Here is a 15,845-nt window from a genome sequence, read left to right on the forward strand (position 1 = left end):
TAAACAATTTTTTAAAAAGTCACTTTTAAAGGGCACTATTACATCTACCATCTCATCTGTTCACAATAATCATGTTGGGAGATAGGGTTATTGGCCTCAATTGGCAGAGTCTGAAACAGAAGCCCAGAAGGACCAGACTACTTGCCAGGGTTGTAATGCTGATTAACGGCAGAAATGGGCACAATCTCAGATTTAACAGGCCTGTTTGCTTCCCACTGATCGAATGAAAAGTAATGACAGCTGTCATTTTCACAGCTGTCTAATTTATCATTAAGCACAACTAGAACGGCAAAGTTACACAAATATTTCATGTATTTTATTATACTGCTATCATGACAACAAACTCACTGTATTAGTATGTTTATGTATCTTGTTAACTACTTATATCAGACACTTTTGTCTGCACACTACACCAGTATGTTTGTTTCCTTACACATGTTCTCCTACATTAGAGAAAGGGGACAGGTTTTGTTCTGCTTGTCACTACATCTCTGGCCCGTGGTGGGTGACTCCATACAAATTGCTGATAAAAAAATGAATTTTTAAAAAGGAAAGAATTGAGTACAGTTATTTCTTTTTCTTTTCTTTTCTTTGGCCATGCCACATGGCACGAGGGATCTTAGTTCCCTGACCCTGGATCGAACTTCATGCAGTCTTAACCGTTGGACCACCACGGGAGTCCCAGAACTGAGTATATTTAAAAGTGAACGGGTCTTATTTATGATATTTCCTAGTGCGGAGAAGTGATACTTAAAAAAAGGAGGTGTGAGCTGAATCTTTTGGACTGAAAAAGATAAGAAGGACAACTGAGTTATGGAATGAATAATATTTGAATGAGAAATATCTCCCTTCCTAACTAAAAGTAGTTCTATTCACTTAGGTAAATAATTTACATTCAAAATCATGAAAACAAAAACAAAAAACACACAAAATGACTAGCTCTCTCCTTATTTTCCTTCAAAGTGATCCCTTCCAGTAATTTTGACATTCTTGAATCTAGGGGCCACAAGCTCCTTTTCTGGGTAAATGTTAAAAATCTATGTACAGACATTCACTTAAATCTTCTGAAGGATAACAGATTGAACTGTCTTCTAGGGTTTTTGCTACGTGTGATCTCTAGATTGAGCTTTTGCCTTATAACAGAGAGGTATATACTAATCATACATGCTTATACATGCATACACATAAAATAAAAGTAAATTCTCAAAAATCGTACCTGTGGGTTTTCCAGTATTCGTTTAACACCATCAACAAGGTGAGAGAGAAACTTGGCCCTCTCTGCATTGTTGAATAGGGACCTTCTAACTGAGGCAATCTGTACTAAGCAGGATAACACCTAGAGGAGGGCACAACCAAAACACAAATGAGCAAAACAGACGGTATAGCTCTTTTCATTACTCTTTTCCTTGCTATAAATATTCTTCTTCCCTCTTCTGTCACTCTCTGCTATCATTATAATGATAGCAGAAAAAAAAGATCAAGGAGGGTGTAGTCGAGGATATCTGAAACAGTTTTACTAAAAGAAAAATAAAGGGCATTAGACTCACAGTGAGCATAACAACTAGTTAAATCCAGTTTGGAAATTCATATAGGTATTATTTTTCAACCACCCCTACGGCCTCTTTATGTTGAAGATACATATTTAAACTCGAAAATAGCAAGCAACTGACAGTAAACAGTGTTTCAGATGTAGGCTTTTTCCTGTCTTATCAAGGCCTTCTGGCTAATCAGGCTTTGCTACATACTGCTACCATGAAATAACCAAGTCAGATCTATGCTTGGAAGAAAACAGGTTTTACAATGAAAACATTTTCCCCTTTCCCCATTGCGCTAGAAATTTACATTCTGTTCACCCCTCTTGATCTACTTTCTGCCCTTTTCCTCCCTACTTTCTACTCCGGGAGGCAGACCTCTGTTGACTAACAGCTGAAGTAAATGTAATGATACTAATGATACAAGCAACACAAATTCATGTTTCTGCTAAAGCGAAAGTCCGCATTAATTTGGAAAAGTGACATAGTGACCAGGAAAGCAGTCTACACAGAAAGACTGTGCAAAACACCCACTGACATTTATTAACTTTACTTTCTTTGTACATTTTGTACAACAACATTTTACACCAACAATCTGAAGTATCAGACCACTGACTTTTTAGGACCCAAATGAATTTTGGGATTTGAGGTTAATTATTGCTTTAAAGGAGAAATACAGCATTCCCAAGAGCTTTCAAATTTTATTAAGGACAAGTATGCTAATCTGCCTTTCCAATACAGCTTCCATTGATCACTTATGTAACATAGGCCTGAGAGATTTTCAGAAATCTCAGTCTCTACTAGACCATATCAGGTGAATTCCCCACACTCTAGCCTGTGGCAATTTGAGGTACAGTACAAAGTCAGACACAAAGGGGACCAAAAGAACCTGATACCTGCAGCAATTTGTCTAGACAGAACAGTTTAAAAGGAATCAAGAGTTTACGGTGAGAACCTTTAACTGACAAGCTTTATCTCAACAGGCTAGATAACTAACCCTAGTATTTCTAGGAAGAAACTTTATTTCTATGATTTTGTACAACACAATGAACATAAGGCTCATTCACCACTGCTCCATTCCAGAAACAGAAACTGTAGTCCTGACTCACCAGAGGTGAAAATGAAGGAGGGATGGAATGATAGAGGTCAAAGAACAGCTGCAGAGTTGAAGAATCCAAGAACGCTGCAAGAGAGAAAAACACATCACTGAGCCGTCCGCACGCTGGTGCTGCGTTCCCCAGCGCTCCACAGTTACAGGGGGCCTTATCTTCCTGCTTTATCATCTTCCAGAATGTTTACTTCCTTTGAAAGTGACAAACTAATGGGGGCTTTTTGTTTTCCTTTTTTTTTTTAAAAGCATTAGTTTTTAGTTTCTCTAAGAAATGGATTCATTTTTTCTGATTCTCAAACAACTTAAGACAAGCAGGACTCTTCATAGCAAGAATTTTTATCTTTTAGGATCACAATACCAAGCACACGTACAGGTTCTTTGTTTTTAAAGCTAGAAATTCTCTCAAATGAATAAGAGAGCAGAAGTCTCTAGGTGAGAAATGTAAGGTCAAACTCACATCCATCAGAAACCGGGTAACCAAGAGTTTGCCCCAGCTGGGGAATCCTCCCAAGTGCAGCTCCCTCACTTAATAAAGACCCACATCAACCTCCCAAGTTTTCTCTGAGAGCAGGCAGGGGACCTGCCAGGGGATCCGGAGCCCACACTGCTGACTCCAGGTAGAGGGGGGCAGCAGCCCGGTGTGAGGGTGTGGCCGGGTTACCTGATCTCCAGCTGGTGGGGATCTGTACCGTGCACAGGTCATCTGAAGACTCGTCGGTGGAAGTGCCGATGAAATCAAAGTTCAGGCAGTTATGAGTGAGCTTGAGCAGCTGCATCAGCAAGCCATGCTGGCTTTCATCATTCAAGTTCAGATTCTTTCCAGAAGCCTGTAAAGATGTCCAAATAATGAGCCCCAAACAGTCATTCCTCTCTTCCAAGTTTGCTACCAGACTTACAAGGAGGCTGCTGAGCCAGAAAAGGAGGACGAGATTCAGCACAGTCGCATGGCGGTTCTCTGCCAGGAGATGCAGCACTTCTATTACCTTTAAAGTCCTTCCATCACCATGAAACTCCTAGCTCCTTATTTACTATTAAAACATGTTTCATGTTCATAAAAACATGAAGCTAGTATTTATAGAAACTCCCTCTTTGACATTTACTCTTTACATGCTGCAGACCTCGTGGCTGCAGATAATTCTGAAGCAATATGGGATGAATGGTTACTTCATTTGCGTGTTAGATCCTTTTTATTTATTCATCAGCAGTGTACCTGCCTACAGCTCAATAATGGCTCAGAGCTATGGTGACTATGAGATTCAAGTTTCTACCAGTTGCAACCCCAGGGACTGGCTGATTCGTTTCTGATAGCATCCATATCAGAAGAGGATTCAATCCTGTTTTCTCACAAGCTTTTTCCCCCTCTAGAGGGTACAACAGTTTTTACAAGGCAGCTTGCCCAAAATGAGGACTTTTGGGGAATTCTGAAGTAAAACTAGGTAGCCAAAGGAAAAGATGGACATCATTAATTGGGACAAAAGAAAAATCCAAACTTGCTTCTCATATTATAATTGAGACACACTGGAAAATGAGAACAAGAACAATAAAACAAACAAACAAAAAAACCCCAAATGAACACAAAGTCAGAGGGTAACTCCATTTGGCTTTCTATATGGACAAAACATCAAAACACAGCTATGAACATGTAAAATTTATAGGTTATCATTTCCTCCTTAGTTCAAGTCTATCAACAAATGAATTGAAATACCAACTTTCTTTCTTTTTTTTTTAGTTCTATCATTTTATTGCTACCAACCCATCTCCCTCCATCCTCATGCACACATGCTCAGTCATGTGACCCCATGGACTGCAGCCCGCCAGGCTCCTCTGTCCACGGACTTTTCCAGGCAAGAATACTGGAGTGGGTTGCCATTTCCTTCTCCAGAAATACCAACTTTCTATTTTAAAACAGTTAATTTCCTTCAGTGATACTGTCTACCCCTTCAGGTTATGAAATCTAAATCGATGTTAAAAATTCAAAATATGCTTTTCCTTACAGATGTTGCTTGTTTATTTGCTGCCTGTAACTCAGCAGGGGACAGGGGAGCCAGCCTAGTTTTAATGTGCTAACAATGTAGTCTGAACCTGTGTTCAGAGCACTGAGAATCAAACACCCTAAAAGGAAGATGCTTTAACTCCATATAGGAAGATCTTATATGGATATTAAAAAGACCAAACAACAAAAACCTCAAGCTTCGTGGCAAACCAGTTTCTTTAACATAGGAGCATGGGATAAGTGTTCACTTATGGCTCCTTACCTAGGGGAACAGATGTGAAATCAGGAAATAATTCTTTCTCTCAGACTGGAAGGTCATCAACAGCTTGGACATATATATTATGTGAGAGATGATAATTAAAGAGACGCATAAACTCTCACAGGTCAGTGAAGCGTTGACATCTCACAAGTCCCCAACTACTCTGATTCTTTCAGAAGGAACCAGGAAGCAGGTACCAACATACAATCTTACCTGTTTTAGTAAATTGCACGAAAGCGTGAAGATATCGAATAACGATGAATCTCGGAAAGAAGAGGCTATTTTTCTGTGCTTGGTTAAAGGATGGGTGGTGTCTGCCTGTGCAGAGAAACAAACCAACACAAATTTTAGAATTAACTGCAAAGAAAAAATTTTTCAAGTAGACTTCAAATGAAGTAGAAGGAGTTTTCAATAAGACCAACAAAAATAACGAAATACATTTTAAACATTTAAGTTACTGTTAAACTCTATTTAGTGAGAGAATGAGGATGACGATAAGCGGCTAATAGCCACGCAGGAAATCATGTCTCTACCGTTTACAGAGGGAAGATAGGAAGAAAGTACAGTGTCTCCACTGCAAAGTTTCCATTTCCTCTGCACTTAGGGAGGTAATATTTAACAAACTGTTGGAAGACTTTGTTAGTAATTATTATCATGCTCTTTTGAGGCTGAGTCTCAAAAACAAGACAGTCGCAAGGCTTGGATTTTGCTAAATAATCCAGTCAAGAGTTACTACAGCCATGAACTTAAGATAAATGGCAACAGCCTGTAAGACTCCCTTTCTTTTCTCACCTGTTTCAACATGCAGTCTATTCCACAGGAGTGAGGACTTCAATTAAGGGGCTGTACTGGTCTCTCACTCCTCTGTCCTTGTCTTTTCAGTCATATTTTAAAGGTTTTTGCGGTCAGGGATTAAATCTCTTACTTCTTTAGTAAGTCCTCTATAGCTGACACATAGTACATACTCAATAAGAGCGATAAAGGAATTTCAAGGTTGCCAACAATACTTAGTCCAGCCACTTACTGTAAGCTTAAATCACTTCTATATCCTGATCAACTCATGCAGGAGGGAGCTCATTTGCCTTCTGGCACATTATGGAACCCCCACCCCCCAATTTTATTTCTAAGTTCAAATTGGAATGGTAACAGAAATATGTTTTCTAATTTAAATCTAAAGCAAAAAAAAAAAAAAAAGCCAATAGAAAATTCAGTTGCACAGAGTTCAAAATATTCTGATTTTAGCCTCAGTGTCACTGTATTACAAATGTCTTAGATAAAAAGGTATCACTACATTATATATCAGATGCCATATACAATCTGTTACACAGATCATAATCCAGAGAATAATTACATCTTAAGTACGTCACACACATTTCTATTGCTTTCTTGAGAAAGATAAATACAAAATTTTGAAAAGATTCTAAAATACCAACACTGATGGATTTTGTGGAGCCAAGCTTCCAAAGGAAGAGCATTAACTCCACAATCTGTACATAATTAATGCATGCTCTCTTATTACAAGGGTGTGTGTGTTCAATCGTGTCTGACTCTTTGCGACTCCATGGACTGTAGCCTGCCAGGCCCCTCTGTCCGTGGAGTTTTCCACGCAAGAATACTGTAGTGGGTTGCCATTTCCTACTCCAGTTACTACGAGGATAGGAGTGGTTAAATAATAAGCAAGTTAAGAGCATAGGCTCTGCAATAAGCCTATGTGGGTCTGAATTCATATACTGTTTGTTGCCTGGTAACTGTGATACCATAGGCAAATTATTTAATCTTTATGTGCCTTAGTTTTTTATTTAGAAAATAGCATAACCAGAGTCTCTATCTCATACAACCACTGTAATTTTATTACTGTGTAATAAAACTAATATAAGTGCTTAGAACAGTGCCTGCCACATAGAAATCACTCAAAAGTATAAATTATTATTTTAATAATTACCAATCGTAGTGGGGATTACATGTGACAGAGAACACAATATGGACTCCAGATTTTAATAGGCTCTAAGCTACTGTATTTAAAATACCAACTCATAGTTAAATTTCTCAGGGTTAATTAAAATGTCTGCATAAGTATGCGCAATAGCAACAGTGATGCCAATATAATTAATAGCTGACAGCTGAAGGGTGAGCTGTTACAATTAATTTAGGCCTGTTCAATAATTATAACATTTTAGCTGGATACAAAAGTAAATGACTAAAAAATATTATGGCCAGAGCAAAAGAAAGCCACTGGTGTTTCCTCTGTAGTATCTGTGACATCGATGACTATTTAAAAACATTATTTGGTATTTAGCGGAATGTTTTGTGCATTCTGAAAAGATGACCAGAAAAATCTGTAATAAAGGCACATGAGAAGTGATTTCTGAATGATTATAAACACATTAAGTTATACAGCAGAAAGAGCACACCAACAATGCTGGTTTCCTAAGTTCTGACTTAGGATCACTGCGCTCTTCTCTAACATTGAACATTAACACCACTGAGGAGAGCTGAGATGAGAGAGAAAATATTCTGGAGATGGAAGGTGATCCGGACTGCACTCACAGAGGAAAACCCCATGGAAGTGTTTTGTTTCAAAAGGGCATTAATCACTTACCGCCAAAGCACACAACTGCCAAAAAAGATCATCCCACACACAGGCAGAAAACACCAATACTAAGTAAAAATATGGCACTTACTTCAATGAGGAAGGCTGTAGCACTTACTTGATTAATTTCATTTGTTAGCTGCGATAAAATCGTGACACCAATGATGCAGTATTCAACACTATCCTGGTTTAAAAAAAAAGGTAAGGCAGAAAGTTGGCCTGTGCAGCTTGATTTCAGCATCTGGAATGCAGTCATACTTAAACTGCCTAGACAAGGTATGAGAAATTGGTATTTTAAAACTGCTGCTTTGCAGGACACAAAATCTAACTCATAAACAAGAGGATTAAATCTGACTGCATCAAAATTGAAACCTTTTGTATGTTAAAAATATCTACAAGCTTTACACTATACATATTGTAGGAAGAGAAATTAGCAAATCACACTGAAGATAAAAGACAAATGAATGTGTAAGATAACTTATATGGAAGGCTGTATACAAAAAAGGGCAAAGAATTGATTAAAAAAAATGTACGTAAGATATAAATAGGAAGTTCACAGAAAGCAAAAAATAAGTAGTAAATGAGCATATGAAAATTTGTTTGTCTCAGTCATAACTCAAATGCTGAGCTACCAATTCTTTCTACCTATGAAACTGGAAAAATAAGAAAGCTGAGCTCACAGGGTGGAGGTACAGGGAAACAGACATATTAACTATTGGAGGGAATAACTTTTTTTGAGGGTAATTTGGAAATATCCATGTAAACCCAAAATACACATAGTCTTCTCACTGAATAATTCAAAGGCTAGGAATTCACACTATAAACACACTTGGCTCAAAGTATAAGCACACACAAATACACACTCTCACACACAAGGAATATTCACCAAAGTATTTATCTACCAGTCTAGATATAGATACTAACTAAATACTCACCTAGAAGAGTTAAATGAATTATAATGTTTTAAACTGGAATAGTATGTAAGCAATAGAAAGAATGAAGTAGGGTTTGTGCTGACATGTAAACATGTAAAACCAACACATTAAGAATTAAAAAGATATGGAAGAAAATGTACCAAACAATTCCATTTGCAGATCAATATCTAAGTAAGCATATATCACTTCACTTCTTTCTATTTCATCGAATACATACATCATACCTGTAAAAACCTTGTGACGTCTGTGATTGCATTTCTGAAGACGTAATCATCCTTCTGACAGTCAAACCAGCCCAACTTTGTGATCCTGGCGTATAACTGGATAAGTGCTTGCGTCACGAAAGTGGCCAGCTTTGGCCGGGTGGCAAGGTAGTTGAGCACATAGTTCCCTGTGAAACAGGAATAATCTACATCAGAGATGGCTCCGCCAGGGAAGGGTGCGCGTCGTTAAATGTCTAAGAAGTGGTAAATCTAGGCTCTTTGCCCTAAACTTCCTCAATTATTCACACCACTGAGAAACAGGACTTTAAATTTAAGATTCACTGAGCTTTCCAACTCAGAATCGTATACGAGTCACAACGAAGAACCTGAAGTAAGGCAGCCTTGCATCTACCTCTTGGTGATTAAATAGCATGGTTGGCACAGGATTCAAAATCTTCAGCAATGTTTTTCTTAGTTACTAGTGATGGTGAAGACCAGGTAAAAGAAACTTTCTGAAAACAAAACAGTTAACTTGGGCTTTATCTAGGAGCAATTATATTGGGCCCTCCTTACTTTTAAGCCCAATTCTGGAAAGAAACTATGTTCTAGATATTCTGTATGCCTAGCAATTTCAGAACAGTATCAAACAAGCAACATAAATGTAACTATTACTAGAACATCACTAAGCTAATTTAAGAGAGAAAAGACAACTTTCTACTCACGAATATCTATCCGCTGTTCCAATGGGAGAGGGTTATTTGTGCGCGATACAAGCTTTGTAAGGCATGTAGCTGCCAGTAACTGGGAGTAAGATGACTGTGAAAAGAGAGGGGGAAAGGGCTTAGGATTCAATTTTATTAAGTTAGTCAGTCAAAGTTTTTAACTTGGAGATCTGAGTTCATTTGATCCTCTGGATTTTTAAGGGTCTCATACTATGGAAAAATGAGCCCATTCATCATCTGTGCTCATTAACCTGACTTCAGTCATGAATAAAGGGCAGGATAAAGTGAATGCCTGATCAAACTGAATCTAATCCAAGCATCTGTATCATTTTGAGGGGACAGAAGTTAGAGGAGATCTTTACAGAAAGATATAAGCTCTTTAGAAGACAAATCTCTTCTTTCATTTAGATCAAGAAATCTCCTCCAATAGCCTTGCTATAACAATGTTCAAAAAAGTTTCACCTCATAATATTCCTATAGTATAGCATTAGAAAGAAAAAAAAAGTAGAAGTAGTATTAGAAGGAACCACCGCCTTATTCTGTGTAGTTAATCCCCAAATTGTATCTTTCCATCAGTGCAACTATCAATCAGCTACTGCTCTGGGGAATGTATATGCTAGTTTTAGTAGTAAATTCATAACATTTATTTATGAGAAAGAAAAAACTATGCCCTAAGCAAAGGAATAGCATTACCATATTCTCAAGTGTAGATTTTAATGAATTTTAACTTTATGGAGAATCAGTGTATTCAATCTGATCATAATGTATAAGAAGGAGCCATGTGCAGATTCGAATTCCTCTGTGCAGCTGTGTTACATATAACATCATGTAACAGGGACAGACTCAGAATCACCAAATAATTTAATCAAGGGTCGAACATAATTTTCCACGAAACTGTTAAGTCCTTAGGGCAGTAGGGTATACACAGAGGCTATCCACAGGCATTACACCATACCATTAATTATTAAAATAAGTTTATGACAAAAATCTATAGGAGTGACTTTGGAGGGCACGGGAGGGAGGTTCCAGAGGGAGGAGATATGTGTATACATGTAGCTGATTCATGTTGTATAGCAGAAACTAACACAGCACGTAAAACAATTATATTCCACTGAAAAAAAATAAAATGCATGTTAATGGCTTCCACACCAAAAAAAAAGAGTGACTCTGACATGTGATTTTTCATTCAACACTCACACACTGCTTAAACTGATTACAGCAGCTGTGTCAGATCACCAACAATGCAAGAGGCTACCATAACTGCAGAGCACAGTGCATAGCTGTAGACGATGCAATGTGAAAATGGCTTCTGAGTATGACTCCAACAAACCTGCTAACCATTAAGAAGTCGAGAGAGACTAAAGAGTGAGAATCCACTATAACTGAGTCCTTCAGCATTGCACCAGCCCTGCTTCATTCCAGCCCGCTGACTCTCAGTGTGAAGAACTGGAGTGAACAGTGTCACAGATGACACCATGCGGCGTCAGGGGCAGGCAGAGGAGAGTTAGCTGTGAATCTCCTACAGTACGAATCTAAACTGATCAATACGAGAACCAAGTGATGGAAAAGAAATACAAAAATACTATATGCGAAAACAGAACAGAGCACAACCCAATCTCTGACCATGCTGCTTTAACCTCCAGACACTTGGGAAAAGAGTCAACTTCTTTAGCTACTAAGGATATCACTTAGCCAACTGCAGTCTGTTCTATTTACTGCATAAATTCTCTAACACTATTAATGCAAATTTAAAAATGAAGCCATTGAGAATTCTATACTCTCAACAAATTAATGGCTTTCCTCCTTTTCACACTTCCTTCCCGTCTCTGGCAGAGTGCTGGCTGCTGGTCTAGCTGGGATTCTAAACTCTCTTGATGCCCTTTCATGATACCCTGGATGGAGGCTTGTCCTTCCTAAGACCTCCGTCCTGCCAAAAATATTAACTTAATCAAATCAAGTCTCATGAAAGCATTATTTTGATCATTGTATGCCATTTTTAAGCCGGAAGAGGTTCTAATTTCATTTTAAACATTCTAACTTCCTGTCATTTCCATTGTGAAGGAAAATTTTCCCCTGCACATCTAAGACAAAAAGCAGCGGCTGTGGTACAGCAGAGGAAAAAGAGAGCAGACGAGGGATCTTAGAAGGTGACATGAATTTTGTGGATAAGAAAGGCCATTTATATATAGCCTTGTCTTCTCTGTAAAACGTGTGAAGTGATACATAACTGTAAAAAACAGAAAAGGAGGCCCAGAAATTTGATTCAAGAATAAAAATCATAGGACAAAAATATACGCTCAGTGAGATTTTCCTGATGACTCTGAAGGCCTTTTTTGCTAGTGTGGCAGGTCTGGTTTGTTTTAAAAGTGAAAATTGGGAATTCCCTTGTGGTCCAGTGGCTAAGACTCTGTGTTCCTGATACAGGGGGGCTGGGTTCGATCCCTGGTTAGGGAACTAGATCCCACATGCCACAACTAAGACTCTATGCAGCCAAAATAAATAAAAATAAATGTTAAAAAAAAAAAAAGTGAAAATTAAGAAGGCAGAGGTACCTAGAAGAATCAAGGAACAGAGGTTACCCTAATCCACCCCTAAACCAGAATGTATCTTCCTAACCTGTCCCCTTAGGGTTTTTCAAAGCTTACGTACACTTCCTCTTTCAAGGAGTAGCTGGCACTTGCTCAGGCAGTCAGGGCTGTTGGTAAATTCAACCAAGGCTTTCTCTGCCTGAAGTCGAGTGGCCGTATCTGTCGTCTCATACAGCTGTTTGCACAGATTCTCTAGCTGGGCCAGGCTCTGGAACAGATCAGTCAACAAAGAAATCAGTCCAGTCTACTACATACATAAGTCGACTACATACATACTGTGCTTGAAATTACTAGATGAAGATAAATGATAATCAATGAAGAGAGACTTGCTTCTCAATGTGGAGGAGAATCTGGGTGACCTTTATCTAAAAATAACCACTTGTAGCCCTCTTCCTTTGATGCTTTAAAAGACAAAATGATAGAATGCCTAAAATTGATACACTTTTTCAGTCATTTGCTTAAAGTTCAGACACAAATGATACATTTTTTCCTTGCATTACTTATCCTAAGCTTTTCCAAAATGTTTTCAAAGAAAAATGCAGAATTTACTTGCTTAGCCATCAATTTCAAGATTATGATTACTAAAGTCATCACTGTAAAATTAAGCACATAAACACACAATGTAAGCATCACACAGATCTTTATATAGGTTGAAATATTCTCCTTTTGCCTGTAGCTATCAGCTTACAATTATGTGTACATGCAAAGATGGCCAACTTCTAAGTTTCAGAATACAAGTACGCACCTTCCTTCCCGGGTCCCTCATGTCTAAAGTTCAGCCGACTCTCTTCTGTTGCCCTTTAAACTCTTGCTTTGGTTCCAAATTTAAAGCGCAGGGTCAAAATAAATTCAACCTGAGCATGTGCTCAGGCAGAGATAAGACACGGGACACGCCCCCAAACAAACCCTACTTTCCAAATCTTGAACCAGTTCCAGGGAGGCAGGAAGGGGATTGGGTGTGTGCTTTGGTCAAAACCCCAAAGGGATACAAATCCACTTCCACTTAGTGTGGTGTTTAAAAGCAAAGAGGAAAGGAGTGAGGAAGAGTTCATGTAACTATCACCTTTTGCTGACTGGAGAGGAGGGCAAACATCTGTTAGTTTTCAAAGCGCCAGTTTGGACTTTAAGAAGAAATTCTGAACCTATCTTCTACAGCAGCAAGCAAGATCTGATTTAAATAGTTTGAGGGATCCTACTACTATTAGAAATGACAATTCTGACAAGAACCAAAATAATAATTAGGCAAACCAACCTGTGTAAATAGCCTAAAATATATCACACAGCCAGGTTGCCCAAGGCTTTTCATCATCAGTTTATTTCATTAAGCTGGGACTTTATAAATCACAGCTTTTCTACTAAGCAGGAAAGCCCTGGGGGCAGGATACCTATTTTATTCAATCTGATTAATAAATTTCAAATATTAACCTAAAGGAAACAAGAAAGACAGATGCTGACACTTGGATTATCAGTCTCACTTCAGAAAGCCCTCAGAAGAATAAAAACAACCACCTCCACTGCAGAACAAAATAAACAAATCACTCTTCAAAACATCTTGGGACTCTGATTAGGCTCATGTTTAATCTGTTCCTCTCTGACTTGCAGGGGTCCCACTTAATATCTTCCGCAATTTCAAAGCACAGAGAAAACTGTACTCACAAAGCCAGATCTCAAGTGATGAAAGACCTATTGAGCGAAATCTGATTTTTTCATATAGCTTATAAACAAAACACAAGGAATAGAGGATAAGGCCAATTAATCACATATACTCCATAAGACATGTGTGCAAGTCAGTGTTCTGTCTCCTACTAATGGCCAAACTCCCAATGAATCAGTTTAATTATAAATCCCCACATTCCTAAGCAAGAGATTAAATCTCCTTTTCAGGAGGTTTTTGTTTCAACCCAGCAGACTGGGTTCCACCTCCACCCCCTACCCTGCCTGTGAAATGATTAACTAACAGGGAACAAATTATTTAAAAAATAAGTAACATAGAAGACATAAAAGGGTGGTATGAGGTTTCAGTAAGCAGCAGCAGCCTCATAACCTCCACTCACTACAAGCTTCCCAATATCCTGAACAGAACTCCCTAAACGGTCAGGCTGCTTAAGGGATCATGACTTTCCTTGAAGTCTGATCAGTCAGTCCCAAGAGCAACCCCCACCCCCGTGCTACTCTTATTTACATTTATTACAACAAAGTTGTTCACATGACGATGGCTAAGAACCTTCACTGGTAGTTAAGTTCCTTACTGCTAAAAACCTACATGCAGGTTATGTGGGCTTTCTGGTTGTTGCTTTGTTTTGATTTGTTTTAATGTAGTACACAAAAACACACTGCAGGGTAAGTCTGGTAATAAGTTCTCAGCTCAGGAAACAAGACCATTAAAAAAACAAAAAAATAAACCACCAGAAGAGTAATTTGACCATTTACACAAACATTTAGAAGAACAAAAGCTTTATTTCTTTGTTTCCAGAAGAACAAATGGGAAACAATCTTGTTTTCCCAAACAATTAGTGGAAACATCTAAAAACCACAGGGTGAATAGTCATTTTATTTGGGTTGCCCATCGAAGGAAAGGGGAATCAAACATTTACATTTATGTTCTCTGGGATCCTAATGTTTTGCAAGCAAATCTAATAGTTAGATCATTTTGAATCACCTCTCTGGGGGACCCAGAATAAAACCATTTATCCTACAACTGTTTGATGAGCCATTAAAACTAGTTATTTCACATTTAGCATCACTGCATCTTGCCCCCTGGCGCAGTTCCTTCTCCCATTCAACCAGTTCTTATTAAGGACATCTATTACACAATGCCGGTTCAGTCACAGAAGAGACTCCAGAGAAGCAAGTCTATTTACTATTCCTGAGGCTGTCAAACTGATAATTCTCAGAGAAACCTCCATCTGGTCCCACTGGAATATAAAAGCATGTTTGGGTGAAATCTTCACAAAACTGGAAAGCAATCTTCAACTAGAAAAGCACTACTTTAGTACAAGACACTCAAGACAATCAAACCTCCAAACCTAAAGCACTTGGATTTCACCAACAATTCAGTTACAATGAAGGTGTTAAAAAGTATTAAAAAGAATGTATCCCATTATTTAGCAATAATGTTATTTTACACAGTTTTTAAAACTAGGATAGAGAAAAACACAGCTCAATTATTCTCATTTCAATATAAGGTGCAATCAGTTGAGACTTCAGGCCTCTGAAATTAATGATTTATCTGAGGAGTTGCCTGTACCTTTTGGGAAAATGAAGATTTCTGTTTCTGCATTAGATGTTATACTAACTCCAAAAAGCATATCCTGAAACTTATTTTGTCACATACTGCTTTAAAAAAAAAAGCCTGACAGTATATATTTTTAAATTAGTCTGTTTGGGGAAAAAAAAAATCCACTTGGAGATTTCTAATCAGAGACCAGGATACTCGTTTTTAGGAAGGATTTGACGACATTCCCAACAGTGCTGAATAGTGACTAGAAAACAAGCACAAGCCTTGGATGACTAGGTTCTCTGCAAAGTATATCCTTGATCTGACTGCCACCCAAACCACCTGAAATGATCAGAAGCACCACTCTAGCACAAAGTGTGATGTATACCCTCAATCCAGAGGAGTTCTCATGAAGGATATATAGTCAAAATTACCAATCTGGTAGCTGAATTTCCATGATCAGGATGTCTGAAATATGAAAAAAATCAAGCCACTTTCAACCTGTTCATAAACTCCATTAATTTAGATCTTCTTTAGTTGGAATTTTTCTGTGTATTAGGAAAAAACTCTGTTAGGTAAATCAAAAGATGCATACTTAACCTGCCAGAAAAGAAATGATTTAAAAAGTGTAAGGCTAATAAAATTGATTTGATATACTAATTACATTTTATTTTTTATCTATTCGGTAAGGCATT

The 15,845-nt window shown here is 38.0% G+C and overlaps 1 protein-coding gene across 1 annotated transcript in view; it reads right to left on the bottom strand.

Annotated features, from left to right (window-relative positions):
• XPO7 (exportin 7) overlaps positions 1-15,845 on the bottom strand; it is a 94,592-nt gene that overhangs the window by 23,268 nt on the left and 55,479 nt on the right. The window contains exons 2-9 of the mRNA XM_061163937.1: positions 11,995-12,141; positions 9,346-9,439; positions 8,645-8,811; positions 7,604-7,669; positions 5,109-5,213; positions 3,305-3,470; positions 2,642-2,715; positions 1,217-1,336 (exon numbers count right to left, since the gene is read on the bottom strand). Coding sequence (XP_061019920.1) covers positions 1,217-1,336; positions 2,642-2,715; positions 3,305-3,470; positions 5,109-5,213; positions 7,604-7,669; positions 8,645-8,811; positions 9,346-9,439; positions 11,995-12,141 — 939 coding nt within the window. The remainder of the gene's footprint in view (positions 1-1,216; positions 1,337-2,641; positions 2,716-3,304; positions 3,471-5,108; positions 5,214-7,603; positions 7,670-8,644; positions 8,812-9,345; positions 9,440-11,994; positions 12,142-15,845) is intronic.

This window comes from Dama dama, chromosome 16 (assembly GCF_033118175.1).
Source record: "Dama dama isolate Ldn47 chromosome 16, ASM3311817v1, whole genome shotgun sequence".
In the NCBI taxonomy this organism is placed as follows: Eukaryota; Metazoa; Chordata; class Mammalia; order Artiodactyla; family Cervidae; genus Dama; species Dama dama.